The sequence below is a fragment of the Opisthorchis viverrini genome (genome assembly GCF_000715545.1).
Source record: "Opisthorchis viverrini unplaced genomic scaffold opera_v5_255, whole genome shotgun sequence".
NCBI lineage: Eukaryota > Metazoa > Platyhelminthes > Trematoda > Opisthorchiida > Opisthorchiidae > Opisthorchis > Opisthorchis viverrini.
The window spans coordinates 672618-693806 of record NW_008751911.1 but is presented as its reverse complement, the minus strand read 5'-3'; the positions used below and the strand labels follow the sequence as shown (position 1 = coordinate 693806).

General features: G+C 46.9%; 2 protein-coding genes across 2 annotated transcripts in view; one reads left to right on the top strand and one right to left on the bottom strand.

The window, feature by feature from the left end:
• The window catches only part of T265_09093 (hypothetical protein), a gene marked incomplete at both ends in the record, with an annotated part of 26810 nt that extends 26465 nt beyond the window's left edge, over positions 1-345 (top strand). The window contains one exon of the mRNA XM_009175078.1: positions 109-345. Coding sequence (XP_009173342.1) covers positions 109-345 — 237 coding nt within the window. The remainder of the gene's footprint in view (positions 1-108) is intronic.
• Positions 1-3100, bottom strand: part of T265_09094 (hypothetical protein) — a gene marked incomplete at both ends in the record, with an annotated part of 31064 nt that extends 27964 nt beyond the window's left edge. The window contains one exon of the mRNA XM_009175079.1: positions 2957-3100. Coding sequence (XP_009173343.1) covers positions 2957-3100 — 144 coding nt within the window. The remainder of the gene's footprint in view (positions 1-2956) is intronic.
• Positions 3101-21189: the final 18089 nt, after the last annotated feature.

The window sequence follows — 21189 nt, the reverse complement described above, 5'->3', positions numbered from 1 at the left end:
CAGCCCCAGAGCTGAACGTGCTTTGCTGGTTTGGATGCCAGTGAACAGTCGTCAATGCGCCGTCCGGTTATCCAGTTCAATCAAGCCCAATGCCTATCGACATAAAAGCGGTGTCTGTATGTCGTATCCGCTTATGCCCCAACGGACTGCGGTTCTGATGCGGAGAAGGATACTTTCAATCGAGAGCTATCCGGGCTCATTCGCCGGGCGAAAGACACTGACATTGTGATCCTTGCAGGGGATTTGAATGCTCCTTGGAATCACATTTGGGTGGTCGATTCGGAGTCGATTCGGTCGTCGGAGCCACACAGACAACGAAGATCGGCTCCTCCAGTTGTGTGCTGATCATGAGCTGTTTCTGGCAAGTACGAACTTCCAGCATAAACGCTCACACCTCGTAACCTGGCGGCCGCCAACCACAAATCAACCGTGGGTTTGGTTGGACCACGTGGCCATCAGCTACCGTTGGAGAGCCACAATTCAAGACTGCCGTTCTTTCTGGGGCACACCACTTGATTCCGATCACGCCATGGTGCGCGCACGCCTGACAGCCCGTTTCCATTTCAGGCCCTTGCAAGTCGGCAAGAAGCATGCCAATCCACTAGCTTCGAAGAACCGCCATAGCTCAGCAGTATCGAGCTGAACTAGCCCAACAACTCCACAGTGAAACAGTACTGTGGTAGCAGTGAGCATGTGGATGAAGCCTGGCAAAATGTGAATAGAGCTATATTAGTGGTGTTCAGCGCTGCCTGCCCGAATTCTCCAATTCGACCACAAGACCACTGAATGTCGTTGAGGTCGCTATCCGTGATTGCAGACAACGAGTTTGACGGCGCACGCAAATCCCTTAAACGCCAAATAGTGGATAGTCTAAGGCAAGACCGAGAGCTCTGATGGAAATCGAAAGTTCGGGAGATGGAGATGGCTTTTGCTATTGGAAACAGCCGTGCCCTATATCAACTGATGCAGTCGACTGACCCTAGGGAAGCAACGGTCAGTGGAACGATAGGTGAAAAAGATGGCTCATTAATTCACTCACAAAAGCGTCGGCTGGAAAATGGGCCGAACACTTCGCAGAGCAGTTCAGCTGGCCTCCTGCAACATAGCCGGTGGAGATAATGCATACGGGCGAATGGAATGTAAACCTTGATCGCCCTTCGGAAGAAGAAATAACGTACGGAATATCCATACTGAAACGTGAGAAAGCACCAGGACCGGACGTTCTATATCCAGCCCTCTTCAAAGAAGGCGGAAAATCCCTGGTGACCAACCTGACAAAGCTCATTGGTGCTATACGGGACGAAGAGAAAGTGCCTGCAGAATGGGGCATGTCGACAGTTATCCCTATCTTCAAAAAGGGTACGCAGACGCTATGTGAAAACCACCGTGGCATCGAAGGTGCTTTCTGGCCTTATCCTTCGAAAGTTGACTGAACATAGAGATAGGCAGATCCGTGAAAACCAAGCTGGGTTCCGTCCTGCAAGAGGTTGCATCGATCATACCTTCACCCTCCGACAGATTCTAGAACAGCGACACTGCTTCCAGCAACAAACAGTGGTTGTGTTTCCTGATCTTAAAGCTGTCTTTGATTCTGTTTACCGCCAAGCACTATGGCAGTGTCTGTGGAGCAAAGATGCCCCCATAAATTCTTGACCCTCATTAGGGTGCTGTACGCTAACTCCCGCGGCCGTGTAAAGGTCTACGGGAAGCTCTCTCCTGTGTTCACCACGTCAAGTGGTGTCCGACAGGGCTGTCCTCTTTCACCTTTTCTCTTCAACTTCGTCACTGATACTATCATGGAAGACTCACTACCAGCCTCTAATGCCTGTGGAGTCGAGGTGCTTCCTGGGCCTCCGCTCACAGACGACACAGCTCTTCTTGGATCTAACCCCGTGGTAATGCAAACAATATTAAACAATCTAAATTATTCTGCTTCGCGGTTCGGCATACGCTTCACACCTGCAAAGTGTAAAGTGCTACTGCAAGATCGGGTGGGCTCGAACCCTAGCCTCATGCTTGCGGATGAACCGATTGAGGCAGTAGACAAATTTGTTTACCTGGGCAGCTGTATCAGTCCCGGTTGTCTCGCGAAAGATGAAATTTCCATCCGGATTGGGAAGGCCAGAGCAGATTTCGTGAACCTACGTTACCTGTGGCGTAGGCGTGACATAAGCTTCTCTGTCAAGGGTCGAGTTTACAATGCTGCGGTGCGCTCCATATTACTATATGGATCAGAAACCTGACCGCTGCATGCTGAAGTCGTCAAAAGACTTTCAGTATTTGACCATGGGTGTCTGCGGAGCATTGCCCGAATCTGGTGGGTGGGCCGGATCAGCAATGCTGAAGTACGTCGAATGGTATTCGGGAGAAATAACTCACCCTCGATAGATGAACTAATCACGCTGCATAGGTTGCGCTGGCTTGGCCACGTGTTACGTATGCCAGTCGACCGAATTCCTCGAAGGGCTCTTTTCGCACAACCACGTGAAGGGTGGAAGAGAGCCAGAGGCGGTCAAACATTGATTTGGCATTACCAGCAAACTCAGCTGCACTGGTCACCCTGAATGGGGACCCCGAGACGGTCCACATAAATGGCTAGAGACATTGTCAGACATGGTCCAGTCGCGCCCTCAATTGCGCTCATGCATCCAAGCTATTGACTTTAATGCATAGCTCCCTTCCCAAGCTCCCCACTTGACAGCCCACTTACAATGCTGGATTCATGCACTGGTTTGTCAGCTCCCGCCTCCAATGTGTAGCTAGCTACCCTCCCCCAAATCATCGACGAACGAAACTGCGGCAGCTACAACCACTGTACGACGAGTACGCGGTTATTACAGCTGACATTAATAATAATAATAATAATAATAATAATAATAATAATAATAATGAACCCCGCGGAGACAACTGTCAGTCCATTGGAGATGCTTTCGCTTGATGTTTCAACACTACCCACCCCGACAGGCCCAGTTACAGCGGTCTCCGCGTCACCGCTGGAAGCCAGAAGAGAGCGAGTGGGAGTTAATCCAACTACAGTACCTGTGTCCTGTATCCTTGTTTCTAACAGACGGTATGCATCCGTTAAGAGGGTATTCAGCATAGTAGCAAGAGCTGCTGTTTGTTCTGCTTGCTTCAGTTTGTGATTGTCAAAAGTAGCTAAGTAGATCGGCTTTCAGGGTTTGAAAACTGGCCTAGAGTAACATAGCGGACAAGGTGGTCAGTCCTAGTGCCAGTTACCGCGCGGAGAGTATTCACGTTTGTTTGGGAGTACGGTAGAAGAGCAAACACATGAATGGGTTAGAAGGGAGGCATCAATGGTAGCATGTTTCCGCTTATCCATCCTGCTGTATGCAGCAAGCAGGGTCGCCTCTGATGACACCATGCGATGATCTTTGTGGCATGATCACACTTTTAGTTGTAACGTTCCCGTTGTATGCGTGCTGGGATACTGTCAGGGAGGCTACACCTAGACAGGAGGACAATTACGGTTTTTAAGCAAAGCTGAAAAGCTTGACCGCAAGGCAGCCAGTGGGTGTTAGCATACTACCACATTACAAGGTTCTAAGCGGCAATTCGTTGTGTCCGTTCCAACCGCCAACATGAAGGATCAAGAGGCTGTTCGCCGGACCTCTAGCCATTGACCAAGGTGGGATGAGGAACTCTGTGAGTGTTAACTGGACCCACCCCCCTTGCTATATAACCCGGTGGGTCATAGTGGCAGACAACCGGCTACACTGCCACAGGGTGCAATCTTTTTGCAGCAGACTACCTAAAACAAGACGGTTCAGTTGTGGGCAAAGCTGTCTACTGATTGTGGAAGGTCTGGTTTGAACCCGACTTCCCCTGTCTAGGCTTGGGCAACCTGGTAGTTTCCCAGCCCCGTGCTTCCAGGTGTCATGGCAGCTAGGCACCGAAAGGGTGCTACAGCTGAACGCTTTATTTTTACGTCAGACCGCTCCTGGAGTACGCCAACCAACTTGTCTGCTCAGAACGCACGAAAGGCGTCACCTTCATTGAGTGTGTCCAGCGAGCCGCTACGAGAATGGTTGTGGGCCTCAAATCCGTGGACTACGAAATGCGTCTCACGATGCTTGATCTCTTCCCCCTGGAATACCGTCGCCTCCAAGGAGACCTAATTCCTATTTATCTCACTGCAAACAATTTCTACTCAGAGGCCTGTTTTTGTTTGACCATTGCCTTTGCCGATACCCCATTAGAAACCATGTCTCTTTTAATCGGTTAAACATTCCATGTATATTTGAAGAATGTGTTCCAGAGCGGTTTCATGGATGCAAATGCTGACTAATTTTTTCCAAACTAATCTCGGTGCGTCAATTACTTGCAGCCCTTTTTCTGTTTGATGTGTTCAGAATGTTTCTTTTTTTTCTACATACTAATTTCCGTCTCTGTTCATACCACGTCAACGTGGCGTTAACAATTGATTCTTTGTTTTCGCCTTGTAGATATGCATATCAATTAATGAAATCGTTTGTTGAACGGTTGTCATGCTGACCGGTACTTGTTACGGCTTGGCTCGCTTTACTCCGCGCGGAGTGTTTTTGCTTTGTAGTTATGTCAACAGAACTTTCCACTTGCCTGTTGTTTGCTGTCCTACAAGACATGCCTCCTCAGATATGGGGAGACGTTTGTCCCGAGTTCCTGGTTGGATGGACCCGTATGTCAAACTAGCGCGTTATGACAGACCGATTGGAACCTGGCTGCTCTATTTACCTTGTACATGGAGTATCGCTCTTGCTTCCCCCGCTGGTCAGCTGCCCGATTTATATATGCTGACCTTGTTCGGCATTGGTGCGATTCTGATGCGTGGAGCCGGTTGTACGATAAATGATCTACTTGACCGGCGCTTTGATCAGCAGGTTGAACGTACAAAGTTAAGACCACTGGCCAATGGAACGATTTCACTCAAGAATGCTTTTTTATTCCTCGGTTTTCAATTGTCCGCCTCCCTGTTAATATTACTCCAGCTAAACTGGTACAGGTAAGCCGGGATAATGCGGTTGTTGACTCTGTCTCGTGGTTTCCAGCATTTGCCTCGGCCTTTTGTCAATATTGCCCGTCACAGTCTATCCTCTCTGCAAACGAGTCACCTATTGGCCACAAATTGTACTGGGTAAGGTTTGACCTCACCTAAACTCTACTAACACTAACCTCGTCGAAATTTTCTCTGTTGCAGGACTAACGTTGAATTGGGGTGCTTGGCTTGGTTACTCAGCTGTTGTTGGTTATTGTTCTATCCCAGTTTGCCTTCCACTATACATAGGGGGGACAATTTGGACAACTATCTACGATACTGTCTATTCGCATCAAGTGAGGGCCAGTCTTATGTTGCATGTTTGAGTTGTACCGCCGGTGTTTCCGTCGCTCGCAGTTGCTATATGTAGTCTTGCCTTTTCACACATGCGAGTTAATGGCAGTTTTATCTCTAGACACCATCGATGTCCCTTCAAACTTTCCTTTCACAGTGGTCATCTTTATTTACTAGGTTTTAACATTTACTTTGTCCAGGTATTACTTTCAACTGGGGTGCCCTACTTGGGTATTCGGCTGTGCTTGGTTTCGTTGACCCCTTAATTTGCGTACCTTTGTACGTTGCGGGCATCAGCTGGACCCTGATCTACGATACTATTTATGCCTTCCAGGTTTGTTTGCGCTCAATGTCTTTTGTTTCCCTCACTTTATGGTTATTGGTGACAACGTGATTGCTGTGGCTAACATCTCTCCTCTGTCCTAGGATATCGAAGATGATTTGAATGTTGGCGTAAAATCTCTTGCCATTCGACTCGGTCACAATGCCAAGCCTTATTTCGTTCTTTTCCAAATGGGTATGCTTGGCTGTCTTCTGGCCGTTGGAGTGAATAGCGATGCTGGGTTGGTCTACTATTTTGGAACTCTATTGACTATGGCGCATTTGGCTGGCCTGGTAAGTGAACAGTTTCCTTGGTTTTGTCAGCTCCGACGGTGGTGAGTGCTTTTAGTATTTCTACTGGGTCATTCATTCAGCCAAGTTCGATAAAGGTTGATAACAAGAACGCTATTGACATCGATTAGCAGCCATATCTTGCGGCATTTCCAATCAGGAACAGTTGGGACCACGCGGTTCCCATCCTGGAAAGCGAGTGGTACCGATAACACTCGATTGTTTTATAGTCTACTTCATACCTCACCACCAAGTCAAGGGTTGGCCACGCCTCTGCTTTCACCACTCTAAATTGGGCACAAAAACCACTGTCTTCGGCAAACAAAGTTTTGGTATACTCAGTATATAGCCTAACCAACGCAGCTTTTGGTGCTGGATATTCTCCAATGAATATCCTCATTGCACAACCGAAGACTCGCTTTCTAACTGCCTCGTTGCGGATTCGCCGACACCACCCACTGGAGCTATGGCTCTGTGACAGCGGCGGTCGAAGGCCTGAAAACGCCTCCATTTCGCTGATTAAATGGGCCAAGTCTCAGCCGTACAACAAAACAGCTCGTACTATAGCCTTATATACACGTCCCTTGTGATTCAGTGATACACTGCTTTAACGCCATAGATGCCTGAAATTAGCGAACGCGACCCGAATCTTACAGACTCGTACATTGACGACATCTGTCACACTACAGTCGGATGTAATACAACTTTCAAGATACGTAAACACCCCTATAATTTCGAGTCTCTCCCTGGATTGTAGGTGGCGTGTTCAGTGACTGCATATCCACGGGCATGACCTTACTCTTTGCAGGTGCCAGGCGCGTGTCAAAGGATGGGTTGACTGATCAATTAATCCAAGAACATCGCCTTCTTTTCTTCGAGGACGAAAGCAATATCCTTTGCACATTCCAAATCGACAAGTTTTTCGTCAGCTGCTATTTGAACATGAGAGTTTTGAAATCTTTTCACCGTTCGTCTCATTTTCTCATTGATTACGAAATCAAATTAAAATGGGAATGGAGAGACTGGGCGTAGCTGATAGATACTGCTTTGTATACTTAAGCTTTTGGAGAGCTTTCCGTATGTTCTCACATCCCCGGAATTCTGAGAATACAGCGAAATTATGGTGTTCACGGTTGATGATGACGATTTGTACACCTCAGCCTTTTGAGCTGTCAAGGGGTAGGACTTGGCTAACGCCCTCTCTTGGCCGTTCAGTTTGGGGGTCGGAAGATGCGTGGTGACTTCTGTAAAAACGGTACCGCACTTGCATTTCTTGCCAAACACCACAACCTTGTGGTCAGGCTTTTGAGCCAAAGGCTTTATTTGGGGACCCTAGTTGTCCTATCGAAGTCCGGGCGCCCTTGTGTATACCAGCCCACATGCAATAATGAGTCGCACAATTTGAGATGATCTCATGGAAAATCAGCCGGGTTGCCATGTCTGCAGCATACATCTGAGCGGGTAAGCGAAAACAGACTACCACTGACGCTCTCTCCTCTATCTTCCACATTTGCTCTTCCCCTTCTCGCCCCGTTTCTCGCGGCATTTCCGTTGACCGAATAATAAGAACCGACAGATCCAGTGGTCGCTTATTGCCCCTGGCTGCAATTTTTATGATTTACTCGTCCGCCACAATCATACACTACGCAATGATCCTTCAGACCCCGACGCTCAGTCTGCATGACAGCCCTTAATGTACGCGCTCTGAAACAAGCTGGACATGTACTGGACTCGTTTTATGTCGACATATGCTCTGTCTGGAACGCGAATCAGCAGCTTCCGGTTGCTTCCATTTACGCAGCATTGGCGATCCCCAAAGTGACTGGTACTGGTTCTGCCGGGGTTGATATTATTCTAAGCAACCGAATAGATGGGTGTGGTTGAATAGTTAGTCATTGATGGTCACACCTGAGCGGTTCGTTTGGCAAGGTCTGCGACAGTATCCCGAAAGCCGATAATCACTGCATTTTCATTGCAGTCTGCTTATGCCCCGACAGACTAGCTCTCATACACAGAAAGACGGCTTTTAAAATGCTTTGAACACAGTGTTGTAGTGCGCTTAGAGCTCAAATATGAATGAATTTGCAAGTAGGTAGACTTCGTGCTACTAGTGATAGTGTAGGACTGGGACCGAGACACGGCCAACGGCTAACGACTGAATCAGTTATGTGCTGACCGCTGTGCATTACCAACCTCTGAACACGTTTAAGACCAATTTAACTGGCCGCCTGCAGTTGCTCATCGGGATTCTCAACCGGTGACGCTGCCATGGACAGTAAACTTGGAAGCTTTGACGGCTTCAGACGTAAGCGATTGTTTTTCATACCTCTTCGAGCTGCTGGTCTTGACGAACTCCCACCCGTTCTGTTCACAGATATAAGTGAAATCCTTAGTCGGTGCTTTTCCAACTTGTTTGCCTCTATTCGGAAAAAAGATACCGTCCCAGCTAATTGGGGTGAGTCGATATTGGAGCCCATCTTCAAATGGGCGGTCGCAGCGAGTGTGGCAGTCTCGTTCTAACCCAACTCCTTGCCCCACTTGCCTTACGTCACCGTACGGTCTTGATAAAATCAAACAGGAATCCCACCTAAAAAGGGCTGTGTGAACCACACGTTCATACCCTGTCAAATGTTAGAGCTACCGCCTGCGTATAGGCGTCCTAAAGTTTCGCTATTCCTTGACGTTCGATTGTGCCGACCGGTTAGTTCTATGCAAAACGCTCGCACAACAAGGTGTGCTGTTTGTATTCACTTACATTGAGCTAATTCAATGGGTAAGGTGCAAAATTGGTGACCATGGTATGAACCGAACCCAGCATCTCTATTGCTCCTGTGTAAGCTCAGGCAAACTAGCAATATCTCAGCTCTCGTGATCCCTTCGGGTGTCATGGCAGCTAGACAGCTACAGCCGAGCGATTATCATTTTTATTATTGTTACTATTATTATTATATTATATTGTATGCACATACTTGGGTGTGAGTGCGAGTGCGCAAGTGGCTCTAAGTTTCACTACAAGCAGGGGTGTCCGCTAAGGATGTCCACTTTCTCCATTGTTTAGTTTCGTTATTGACGAGATAATCAGGCGAATCTACGTCACTAGAACCCCGTTGCTCAGATATCTCCGATCGAGAGCCGTATCTACTCAGAATATACAAATGACATTGTTCTCAGTTTGAAACAAGAGCGGGAGGGGTAAACATTACTTGAAAAGCTAATTAAGTTTGTTTAGTCCCTCGACATTTGCTTCGCACCCACAGAGTGTAAGATCGTGCCGGGGAACATACAGTGAGGCCATCAGCCGGGTCGCCTTACTTGCTGCATACAGCATGGCGGGTAAGCGAAAAAATGCTACTACTGACGCCTCCCTTACACATTCACGCTTTCCGTCTTCCACCTCATCCGCAGGTCCCAGCATTGGGACCGATCGTTTTGCTCGCCCTGCTGCTGCATACGCATGGCGGGTAAGCGAAAAAATGCTACTACTGACGCCTCCCTTACACATTCACGCTTTCCGTCTTCCACCTCATCCGCAGGTCCCAGCATTGGGACCGATCGTTTTGCTCGCCCTGCATCACACTTAGCTGTACGCTTTGTACGTTCGAGTTCGGTCACAACCCTGACATCTGTTTTCAAACCCCGAAAGCTTGTCTACTTAACCGCCTTTAAAGTTCGAACACTAAAGCAAGCAGGTCAATAGGTGGCTCTTGCTCGTACGCTGGGTTCCCTCTGCATTCGTGTACGTTGTCTGTCAAAAACAAGGATGCAGTACGCAAGTACTGTGATCGGACTGACTGCCCCCTTGCTCTCTTCGAGGTTCCGACAGCACACCTCTGGTGATGCAGATTCCGCTGCAACTGGATATGCCGGGGTGGGTATTGTATTGAGCGACCGAGCGGAGGCGTCTCTTCTTGATTGGATACCCCTGGATAGTCGCCTATGTGCGGTTCGTTTGGCAATATCTGTGAGAGAGTCTAGAGGATACCAGGCCCGTCGCACCCTGTTTATTGTACATGCTTACTCCCCAACTGATTGCAGCTCTGAATCTGCTAAGGGCAGTTTCTGTGACGCTCTAGGTGCCCTTATACAGCAGGCTAAAAGCTCAGATATCGTTGTCGCTGCTAGTGATATAAACGCCCAGGTAAGTGGACCAAGCGATGCTGAGCCCCCACTGGGTGGTCGTCTAGGATTGGACACGCATGGACAACGGGGATCGCCTGCTTTAGATATGTGCTTATCACGCACTTTCCTTTACCCGGAACAACGGAAATCTCTTGACAGCGTTGCGCCCTCCAACGAACCAGCCCCGAATCCAAATAGACCACATCGCTGTCAGTTATCGGTTGTGAAGGTCGGTCACCGTCTGTCGCTCCTTCTGAAACACCAGCATGGACTCTAACTGTGCATTTGGACACTGGTGCATTTCATTGCGCTTTTCAGGTGTACGCAAAACGCGCACACCTCACTTGGCCACTGCGAAGCTAGTGGACTCAGAACTCAAACTAAACTATCAGAACCAGCTCCTGGAATGCCTGCCAAACTGTCCGTTGTCGGCTCTAAACGGCCACTGGGAAAGGATATCCAAAGCGCTACTCAAATGCGGAAAGTGTGTTTGCGATACAACCCAGCTAACCTCATCCAGACACTGGATCTTTGACGGGAGCGAGTCTGCTGGAGACCTGGCGACAAATCCCTCCTGGCCACAATCACAACTCCACTTGATGTATCATCCGACGCCAGGTGAAACTCAGTATCCGTGCATACCGAGAAGCTTGGTGGACCCAAAAGGCCGAAGGAATGGAAAATGCAAAGAATACTGGAAAAGCCCGCAAGCTGTTCCACTTGATTCGTTCGACTGGCCCTCGGAAACCACTTGTCAGCGAAATAATCAGGGACCAAAATGGCTCCCTGATATGCAGCAAAATAGAACGTTTGGACATCTGAGCACAGTACTTTGAGCAGTAATTCAGCTGGCCACCTGCTACCTCCAATCCAGAATCCTGACCTTCAACAGAAAGGTAGACCGTAAATATGGAGCCGCCTTCAGTCTCAAAAGTGTCCTGGTGTATTTCTGTACTCAAGTGTCATCGTGTTGCTGGTCCTGACAACCTTCCACCTGCTCTCTTCAAGGATGTTGGTGGAGTTCTCAGCCAGTACCTATCTAGCCTATTTGGGCCAGATGGCCCAAGTGGTTAGAGTGCGAATTTACCGACCGGAAGGTTCGTGGTTCAAATCCGACCTCCGCCACTCGACTTCACCTGTCTAGGCTTGGGCAACCTGGCAGTATCCTATCCCTCGTGCTTCCTTCGGGTGGCATGGCAGCTAGGCACCGTAAGGGTGCTACAGCTGAACGCTTTCTAGCCTATTTGGATCTATCTGGAGGAAAGAGCCCGTCCCAGACAACTGGAGCGAATCGGTAGTGGTGCCCATTTTCAAAAAGGATACTCGTAGTGAATGTGGTAACCACAGAGTGTTAGTTTGACCCCTGTGGTGACAAGACTTCTGGCGTCACTGATTCTCTGACGTCTTTTGGTGACTCGTGAACCCTTGACTGGTGAGAATCCAGCGGGATTTCTACCGGGTGGAGGCTACGTTGTCCACATCTCTACACTCCGTTGGGTGTTAGAGCAATGCCATATGTACGGGCGACCCACAATCAAGGTTGCGTTCTATTCTGTCGATCGGTCAGTGCTGTTAGCTACACTTGCTCAACAGGGTATGCCTCAGCAGTTTGTGAACATAACTCGATCTCTACATTCCTACACTCCCGGGCGGGTGAGGGTGTATGTTGAGCTCTCCAAAAAGCTTCCCTACAAAAAGTGGTGTCCGATAAAAATATCCACGCACATCATTCCTGTTCAACTTCGTCATTGATGAAATAATGGGACAAACGCTGGAAGGTCTTCAAAACCCCGGTGTTCAAATTGTTGCTGGTGGGAGCCTTGTCGATCTGGAGTACGCAGATGACGTTACCCTCATCTTTAAAGATTAAACCGGAGCACAAACCCCGTTGAATAGACTCACCACCATAATACCATCTTTTGGCATAAGCATTGCACCTTCAAAGTGCAAAGTCGTGCTTCAGAACGCGCAGTCTGCGAACTTATCTCCTGCAATTCAAGGATAATCACTGGAGGCTGTGGAAAATTTTACATACCTCAGTAGTTGCATTGGCTCTGACGGAAATGTGTCTGATGAAGTCGGTGCAAGAATCTTAAAGGCTCGAATCACGCTTTCTAATTTGCGTCACTTGTGGCATCAAAGGAGCATATCACTAGGTCTTAAGAGCCGCGTGTACCAGGCTACAGTAATGGCTATGTTGTTATATGGGTGTGAGACGTGGCCTCTACGGACAGATAATGTGAGGCGTCTTCATGTGTTTGACCATCGATGCCTCAGAAGCGCGACTGGAGTCGGATGGCATCAGCGTGTTAGTAACGAGCTGATCAGTCGGTGAAAAATCCAGCATCACTGACTACGATGGTTCGGTTATGTGCTACGCGTGCCGAAACACCGCCTACCGAGAGGAGTATTGTTCTCCGTACCTCTTTCAGAAGGCGCAAACCTCAAGGTGGATAACACCTCACTTGGCAGAAAGGCGTGAAAGAGATGTCGAAGAGTTTGGGTGTTCTTCATCTTGTACGTCTACCAGGATGGGGTTCCCGTCACCTCACCTCTGCTTAGCTGAAGACGTTACAAGAAATGGCGACTTTCCAGGTTGTTACAATCTTCGCTTGTTCAGGACCCGGATAATGCTTACTTGTTTGATTCTAGCTTGCTTTACGTGTGTTCACTCCTTATCCGAGTGTGTGCTTTTTGTACATTGTCATCCCTGCATAGGTGTCATACTAGGGGCCATCCCTTCCCATATAATTCGCTCTTTCGGTGGTCAAAAAAATCCCCTGGAAGATTTTCGCACTTTACTCCCTGCATAAATCGAGTCTTGTTCATTGGAAAGCGGCACTCTAGAATAGAGAGACGGGTGATACATTAAACTACTAAAGTACAGCGAACTCGATATGGCTCAGTGATGAAAGCGTGAAGATACTAACCGCAAGGCCCGATATTGTGGTCTTCCGGTTGCTACGGCCTGGATGTATCTCAGCGATAGTGCTTCCCGTGGGTTGGTAATCTAAAGGATGCTACTAATGAACGATATACAAGGTGCAGGGTGTCCCATTATTGCGGTCACATAAATGTCGTCCTTGAGCACTTTGGAGTCCTTTTCTCAGTCATGTTCTCCAACTAATTGGCAGTCTTAGGGGTGACATCCTTTGTGTGGGCCCATCAATTAAAACTAAAACCGTTTGTATAACAGTTATCGGTAATCTGCCCGTGTTGTCCATGTCCCTAAAACCGATATTTGCTGATGAGTAGGCTATTTATTTATGTCACCCTGAGTTGCAAAATCCACAAATCACTGGAGAAGACGGTATACGTGGCCCCCATGATAAACATGGAATCCTCGATGCAACGGAAACCATTGGTTCATGAGATCAGGAAACAGCCCATTGTAGCGAAAATAAAGTATAACAAAGTTCTCAGCGTGATCCGAGCAGCATTTAGGAGCTCGAGTTAGTTCAGTGGGATCTTAAGATAGCTCAGTGGTTAAAGCGCCACCAGAAGGTCCGTGGTTCCATCGAACCTCAGCATCTCGACTGCTCCTGTCTAGGCTTGGGCAACCTGGCAGTATCCCAGCCCTCGTGCCTCCCTTTGGCGTGGCAGTTACGTACCGAAAGGGTGATACAGCTGAACGATTATCTCATCTTTTATTATTCACCAGGAATCTACAATGTCCTTGTTCCAACGGAAAGATCTTTGAAACAGTATTCTTTCCAGAGGTCTTTTGTTGAATCAGGGGATCAGCAACACTCACTGCTTAAGCGTACTACTACTGAGAAACGCTGGATGGTCAGTAAAAAGTTCTACATGGCGTCCACCTTCGCCATTATATCGCGCATTCTCACGGGATAGAAGTGGCATGGCGCGAGCCGCTGCTTCAGTGCTTTTCTCTTAAAATGGAGAAAAACTAACCCAACTGCATTTAATTCTGAACAGTGCCTGACTCCATGCTGTAAGCTTCAGTTCCGTACGGTCCAAGGTGCCTGTTTGGGTACCTTTGTGGGAAACACTACCAAGATTTTCTTGTACAATTGGATGCTAGAATCAGACCATGCTGGTCATGTCCATGAAGCGAGGTATTGGTCTATTCTGTCGTATTTTTCATATTCTTTGTTCACAGGTTTACCAAACAGATTTGAGGAACCCGATCAGCTGCTTGAACACCTTCAACGCGGGGAAAATTACCGGTCTTCTTTACTTTATTACGATCGTCTTGGATAGGTTGTTAGCCACGGGTTCAGCATTCCCCATGTAAACTCCAGGTGTCTGTTTCAATCGTGACATATTATTAGTGCAATGACGTAGTGTTTACTCCTTATGACTATCCCTATCCGACGGTTTGCCTATTATTTCTGTACTCTCAGGGGTATCAAATAGAGTCTACTTCTTTCCTGAACTTTATGCTTCATTGATCTGTTGGAAACCCGTTGATGTTGCCTCGGCTTATCTTGCCGCGAATTCAACTTATTCTTTTCTGCCCCGGATACAGATAATAGCTTCCTTTTCATATTGACGTGAAGCATGAATCAGTGTATAGTTTACCCGTGACACAGCTCACGCCTGTCCACCGGCGTGATTTGCTAGGGTTGGCAAAGGCTGTTCTGGTCGTCGCGATTCGAGATATGATTTGGTTTTCAGCGAATCAGCTGTCCATGTAAATAGATTTATTTACCACACAGATGGACTGGCTCCCAGGCTTTAGGTTTAGTTTCGAACCCAGAGTCCTGTGACGGCGCTTTACATCGCAGGTGAGGCGCAAGCTGAATTGTGCGGTAGAATTAGTCAGGTTATTTAAAGGGTACTGTCTTTGTAGTAATTGAACCACAGATGGTAGTGTAATTTGTGTACTCTCTAGGATAATGTACAGGGGTAAAGTTTAGAAGACGCAGTTTTGACCAGCTGACACTGGAATAGTTTCTGATGATCGATAGATTCATGAACAGCTTTCACTTTCCCACGAATTTATTGCCTTCGTAGCCAATCAATTCGCGCAAGATAGTACGGCTTGAATGCTACAACTACCAGGCTGATGACACCGTGAATTCCGCGTGGTGTTCTTGTCCTTTTGTTAAGCAGTGGAGTCACTGTCCAGGTGAGCCATTTCACTGGTACTGTCGTCATTACAAATAAGTTGTAGTATGGTCCATCAGACGGCTCAGTGTCTTCCTGACCAGTCTTTAAAAGGCGGAAGGTGCAATCACCTGCGTCGGATGCCCTACGGTGTTGAAAACATTTCTGTTGTCGATGTGCAGGGATGGTATCAACGTTCCAGGGCTTGTGTCGAGAAAATCCAGCTGAAAGGTCATGTAAAGTTTTCAGTCTCCCACTCGAGACGAAGATTCTGCGAGTGGACTGACTCCGTCTTTTCCAAAGTCGTTCTACTGATACCCATCTTAATTCGCACATCTGATTGAATCATATGCAATATAGCGTGGCTGTTTTCGGTTGAGAAAATAGTCTCCTGCTGGTGGCCCATCGGCGCTATTCATCATTATTTTTTGACTATCTGGCATTTGACGGGTCTCCTCGCACTTTTGTGGCCGGCACTTTGTATCATCAACAAGAGCTGCTGACCTGAAGATGTCCAACGTTCAGTCAGATAACTTGGGCAGATAAAAGCTGAAAACTGGGCCTCTCACTATCTTGCCTTCATTTCTTTCTGGTCATAATGAGCACTGTTTTGCACTTCAAATGGCCTTCCTGTCAGCTCGGTATCGCTGAGCTAAATATAACACTGGGTGTTGGTTAGACCGAGGACCCTAGTACTGAGGATAAGTACATTGATAAACAGTGCTGCCCAATGTCACTATCGCGGTGAGTTGGCATCCCCTGAACGGACCAACATTCATTAATTTTCTTTCCTTACTCTTCAGTCCTTCCATCCGTAACTGACAGCCAAATTTTAGAGGGATGCTTGCCAGTACTACAAGTCACCTTTCCTCTTCTGAACTGGAGGTAGCCCAGTGGTTAAGGGGCGAAGGTTCGTATCTAACTCGGGTATGCTTGTCTCTACGTTTGGGAGGCATGGCATTATCTCACCCTCGTCCTTGTTCCGGGTGATCTGGTAGCTGGGCACCGAAAGAGTGTAACAGCTAAATTAGTATTAATCGTATTCCAGCTTTACTTCTTTACTCCAACAGCTTTCCAAAACAGGCTTTGCATCCCACCAGATACCGGTTGCTGGCAAATATTCCGTGAGGACAAGACGCAGCTCGTGAATGAAGTTGATTACAAACTGCGATATCCGCGCTTTCATGGCTCAGGCCCATGTAGTTACTTCTGCAATTTGCTTTAAGTCCTACAATCCATGTTGGGCATTTGCTAACCCGATGGACAGGACTAGGATGGCGAGGTTCATTGAGCTAAGGACAAGTTCACTGCTCAATTTTAAAAAAAATAAGCTTCCAGTACTCACCTATTCATCTTCATTTAATCTAACCATGGAACACCTAAGCTCTCTACCGAAAACCTCTCCACTCACATCAATATACATGAGCTGTCAAATTACCTTCAGTGTGCAAACTTGACACAAAAATGAGTCACAGATTCATGTTAGTGGTGCCGCTTTATTTCAGAAAGCTTTAATAGCTGCCACTGGCAGCAGCATCCGCTGTTCTTATCAGAGTATACCGCATTATTTGGTTGCTAATCGATGTCATTCTGGTTGTCAGTTTCTGGTCAGACTGACTAAGTAATTGAGGGTGCAGACATTTGGAATTCTGTAGCCGGCTAGCACTAAGTCGGTTCTTCCTCCCCTTTCACCTCCGTATGGATAGTGACGAAAGCTCACAACATGCACTCATTTTATTGTTGGTAGCCCCAAGGCTTAGTTGCCATATTTCCACTAGTATACCAGATTCTCATGTTCCGAGCCGCCAAAATAGTGCATAGTCGGTTTCCATTTGATGCCTCTTCATTGGTCGCCTGGAGTTGATTCGCCCGGGAGTGTTCGGAAACTATACGCATTGATTTTGGGACCAATTTAATCTTGATTCGTAGCCGACGAAAATGAATAAATTGTTCCAAACATACCATTTTCGGGCACAACCAACTCAACATGATACTGGGGGGTTATTCAACCTGCAATACATGTCTGAAAAAATACGGATTTCCAAGTTTTGACCAAGGCTTCAGTAATACTTAGATTTAGATAAATTGGGCGAACAAAAAGTTAAGCATGTGAGGTCTAGTATTTTTCATGTCCCAATTTGTATTTCGGGAATTCGCGCAATCAGACAGATTCTTGCCCATATATCTATCTCATTTACAACGGAGATTACAAATTAGCTGTGTCCAAACTCCTTCATCCTCCGTACCGTATTGCTCCGTCCTACCCTACTTTAGTTAGTTACCACCCCAGAATGTGAAAAGTGAAGACTAGAACGAGAGCAAACATGAGGGTTTGATAGAGACTAAAACACACACTTTAAAGGTACGAGCTCGCTAATTAGAACAAGTAAAGCTCATAGAAGTCCCCATCCCCGGGCCATGCTGCATTTCTATCGAAGCTAAAACGACTTCCATGCAGGATGATGTCTTGCACGTAGAATGTGCATTTATGTTTAGCTTAATGCATAATTAGTCTTAATAAGCGACCTTCCGAACTCAGTCATCCAGGTTCATCAGGCCTTAATCCTTCATCTACGACCACCTACGCTGTTTGACCACACCCACGTGACTAGTCTCCTTGTGTCCCGTCCGTCGCGTCTTTAGAGACTGGAAGTCTCATAATCGTTTGTGTGCCGAAAGTGCGCTTGTCATTGTCTATGGAAAGTATTAGCAAGCTTCTCGGTAATGAAAAGAATCATCCAACTTTCGGACCAAACTTCAAAGCGGAAGTCTAAAGACGGGTTGGTGCATAGAACTCAGCTGGCATACGGTGCGCACTTCTAGAGTGCTGGAGAATTCCCTTCTGCGTGGGAAGCAAAAAGTGTAGAGAGGCTTCGTTAGAAAAAACACGTGTGACTGGTCCAACCTAAGCCATACCAAACGATATTGAAATTGGCCTGTGTAACAACTAGTCGCTTGATTGAATCACTTGATTGTTATTTATGCTTACATAGTTTACCATATAACAGCAGTCGGGCATGGATGAGACATTTTGGCAGATCAGAGATGAGAGGAATTCAGCTGTGCACGGATAAGCATTCTTGGATAATGGGTGCGTCACCCAATGTGGTTTCATTTTAGCTGATTGTTTCCCACCCTGTTTGTGTATCCGAACAAGCGCTCTGATGACGATATGCTGGTTAAAGCACTTATCATTGTGTAGCGTAAGTGAGGAAGGACAAGTCTCCATGCACTGTTGCTACCACCGAGGTTGAAAGTTTCGTTAATGCCGCCGGTTGATGACTCAATAGTTGGGCCACAGACACGACCCAGTGAATGACAAACTCACCCTTTAGTATAAGCGGTAGTCACAGAAGGAAACGGTCAAAATTTTCCGTAGCGAAGCATATAGGTGTCTTGAAAGGCGTCCTAAAAACACCCAAAAGCGAAAACACAATTAGTCATGCCTCCGGTTCCGATATACTGTCGTACAGCTGGAAGGTTAGTGCTGCACAGAGTAAGAAGCAATCAACGAAACCACCTTCGATTCAGGAGTCAGCAGGCGAATTTGACGACAAGCGAAGATCTGTTGCTCACTAAGGCGATTCAATCGCCCGTTGCATTGAAGCAACGGGGGCTTGAAAACCGGGGCTTCAAAAACCATATTTAGTGTTGGAGGAGACGGTTCGGTGTTCAATCATTCATTATAGCAATAGGTCTAGCTTCTACGTCACTCAGTCTGGTTTTCTGAACGAGTTTCAGAAAACAAGTCTGAACAGAAACTTCAATTTATAGATCAATTGCCCAACGTGATCACCTGACATCACTTCGCACACATCGCTTGCAGTGCAAAGCTATTTACACAATAACTGCGACACTTTTTCGATCTGTCTGCTTGAGCTCACTGCATCGTTGACAAGACGGTGCGGGTACGTCACAATGAGGATATACCACAGTGGACGAGTCATTGGCCGGTACGGATCAGCGGTTAGAGCGCGAATTTACTGACCCGAAGGTCTGTGGTTCGAGTCCGACCTCTTTCTTTCGACTTCCCCTGTCTAGGCTTGGGCAACCTGGCAGTATACCAGCCCTCATGCTTCCTTCTGGTGGATTGGAAGTTAGGCACCGAAATGGTTCTACAGCTAAATGATTTTTTAATCGATCAGCTGACTCCATTGCTGATCAGACGGGGCCCCTGGGATATCTACCCTGAAACTCTTTTAGATAATAATATATCACGTCGGAATAGATGAGTGAGATGCCTTTTGTGATAAACATGCACCCAGTTTGTTTGTTTACTGGTCGTTTCTAATGGGTGGATTGATAGTCAACCTAACATACTACTAACGACGTCTTCGTAAGTCAATAAGTCGGTCATTTGGAGTTGCGGATTTATGAAAGCCTTGAATCGTTTCGACCCCGGTCACTATCGCTGCTTCTACTATAGCTCAACGTCGACAGTTCACAGTGAACGATTCGAACAGCATTATCATGACTCCTGTCCACCAAAGCTCCGTCAACCACAGGGAAGCGCAACGTGGCAGGCAGCCACATCTCAATACAGCATCAAAGATGTTTGCGTGAAGTGCAGCGACTGACTGATAGTGGTTACAGCTTTTTGATAGGTTTTTAGAAACCATGCGGCTACCGCTGAGATTATAATTAACGCGACTACAGGTTGGCGTAGGCTTAGAAGTGCATTGGTGTGTGCTTATAAAAGTGGTTAGGGCTTGGGGTCTCATTGGCAGAACGGCGGCCATACGACAAGCAGTTCGTCAATGAAAAATATGGCACTGATGAAGACATCCTTATCACTGAGTAAACATATAGGGTTACTCCAGGAAACTGGAAGTGACAAAGTATGTCACAATACTGCTCATCTGATTGTCGTTTTTCACTTCCAAATATGGCGAATTCCGCTGAATCATCAAAATATCAGGGATGAATGGCAAAAAGGCCTAAAGGATTCCGAACGTGTAATACAAAGTTAAGTACTATCATTTTTTGGAAAATATAATATTCACACCAAATATTCCCCAAGTTATTGCAAAAGATGACGACGATGGCCGACTTGCACTCTCTGTCCCATTTTTCTTTGTTCAAATACACTGACAGGATTGCCAGTGAGTCAACAGTGTCCTCATTTGATATCAGTGTCATTGACAATGATGCAACAACGAACTGTAATAATACGGACAAGTTCAAGCATCGGTTGTCGTGTGGGGCTACTAACCGGATTATCTTGCCGCGTTCAGCAGAGCGTAAGTGGCAGTTAAGCCTCACGCCCCACTACTGGTGTACTGTCCAAGATGACGATAATTATACACCCAAGGTAACTTACTGTAGCATGGTTACTGGAAAGCAGGAACTCTAGCTGAACGTTCTCCTTAGCCATCCGAAGTTAACAGGGATAGAATTTAAATAGAATAAATAGAATTTAAATCTATTCAGCAATTGAGGGGAAGCAGAAGGGCTGAAATTTTGCCGGACCGTCTAAGAATAGACAGGAACCTCTGAAAAGCAAAAGTTGGGTTCGAAACACGGACCTGCCGGTTAGTAGTTCCGCACCGTAACAGATGGTGTTTTGGCAAACGTCCCAAATTGCTATCTAGGCTGCACTTTTTGGTGTAGTTTCCTATAAACGATTAAATCGAATGAACGTTCTCCGGAAGTAAGATCTTTCGCGGGCTAAGATCGTTGACTTCATGGGAGTGCCTGCATCTCGAAAACTATTGCAGTCACTCAGTGCACTGCGAGTGCACCTGAGAATAGAACCTGTTATTGATCACTACTCCACGAATTGTAACGCCGTACTGTTCAGCTCTCCTTGACACTGAAGATTGAACCATACACTAGAGAAGCTTGACGTCATCGAATTATTGACTTCAGTATGAGATAGCCACATAGTCAAAGTCCAATCCGTGCACGGCACTGTGCGGCCCCATTTATCACCGACAGTTCTGAGAGAAAAAGCATCGTGAAAGTTGAATCAGGACTAGTGTGCTTGTATGATCACAAGAAAAGTTACTGTGGAGATCGGGAGCATCAAGGAGCGGTGCAATCGGCAGCTGCAGTGCAGGTGG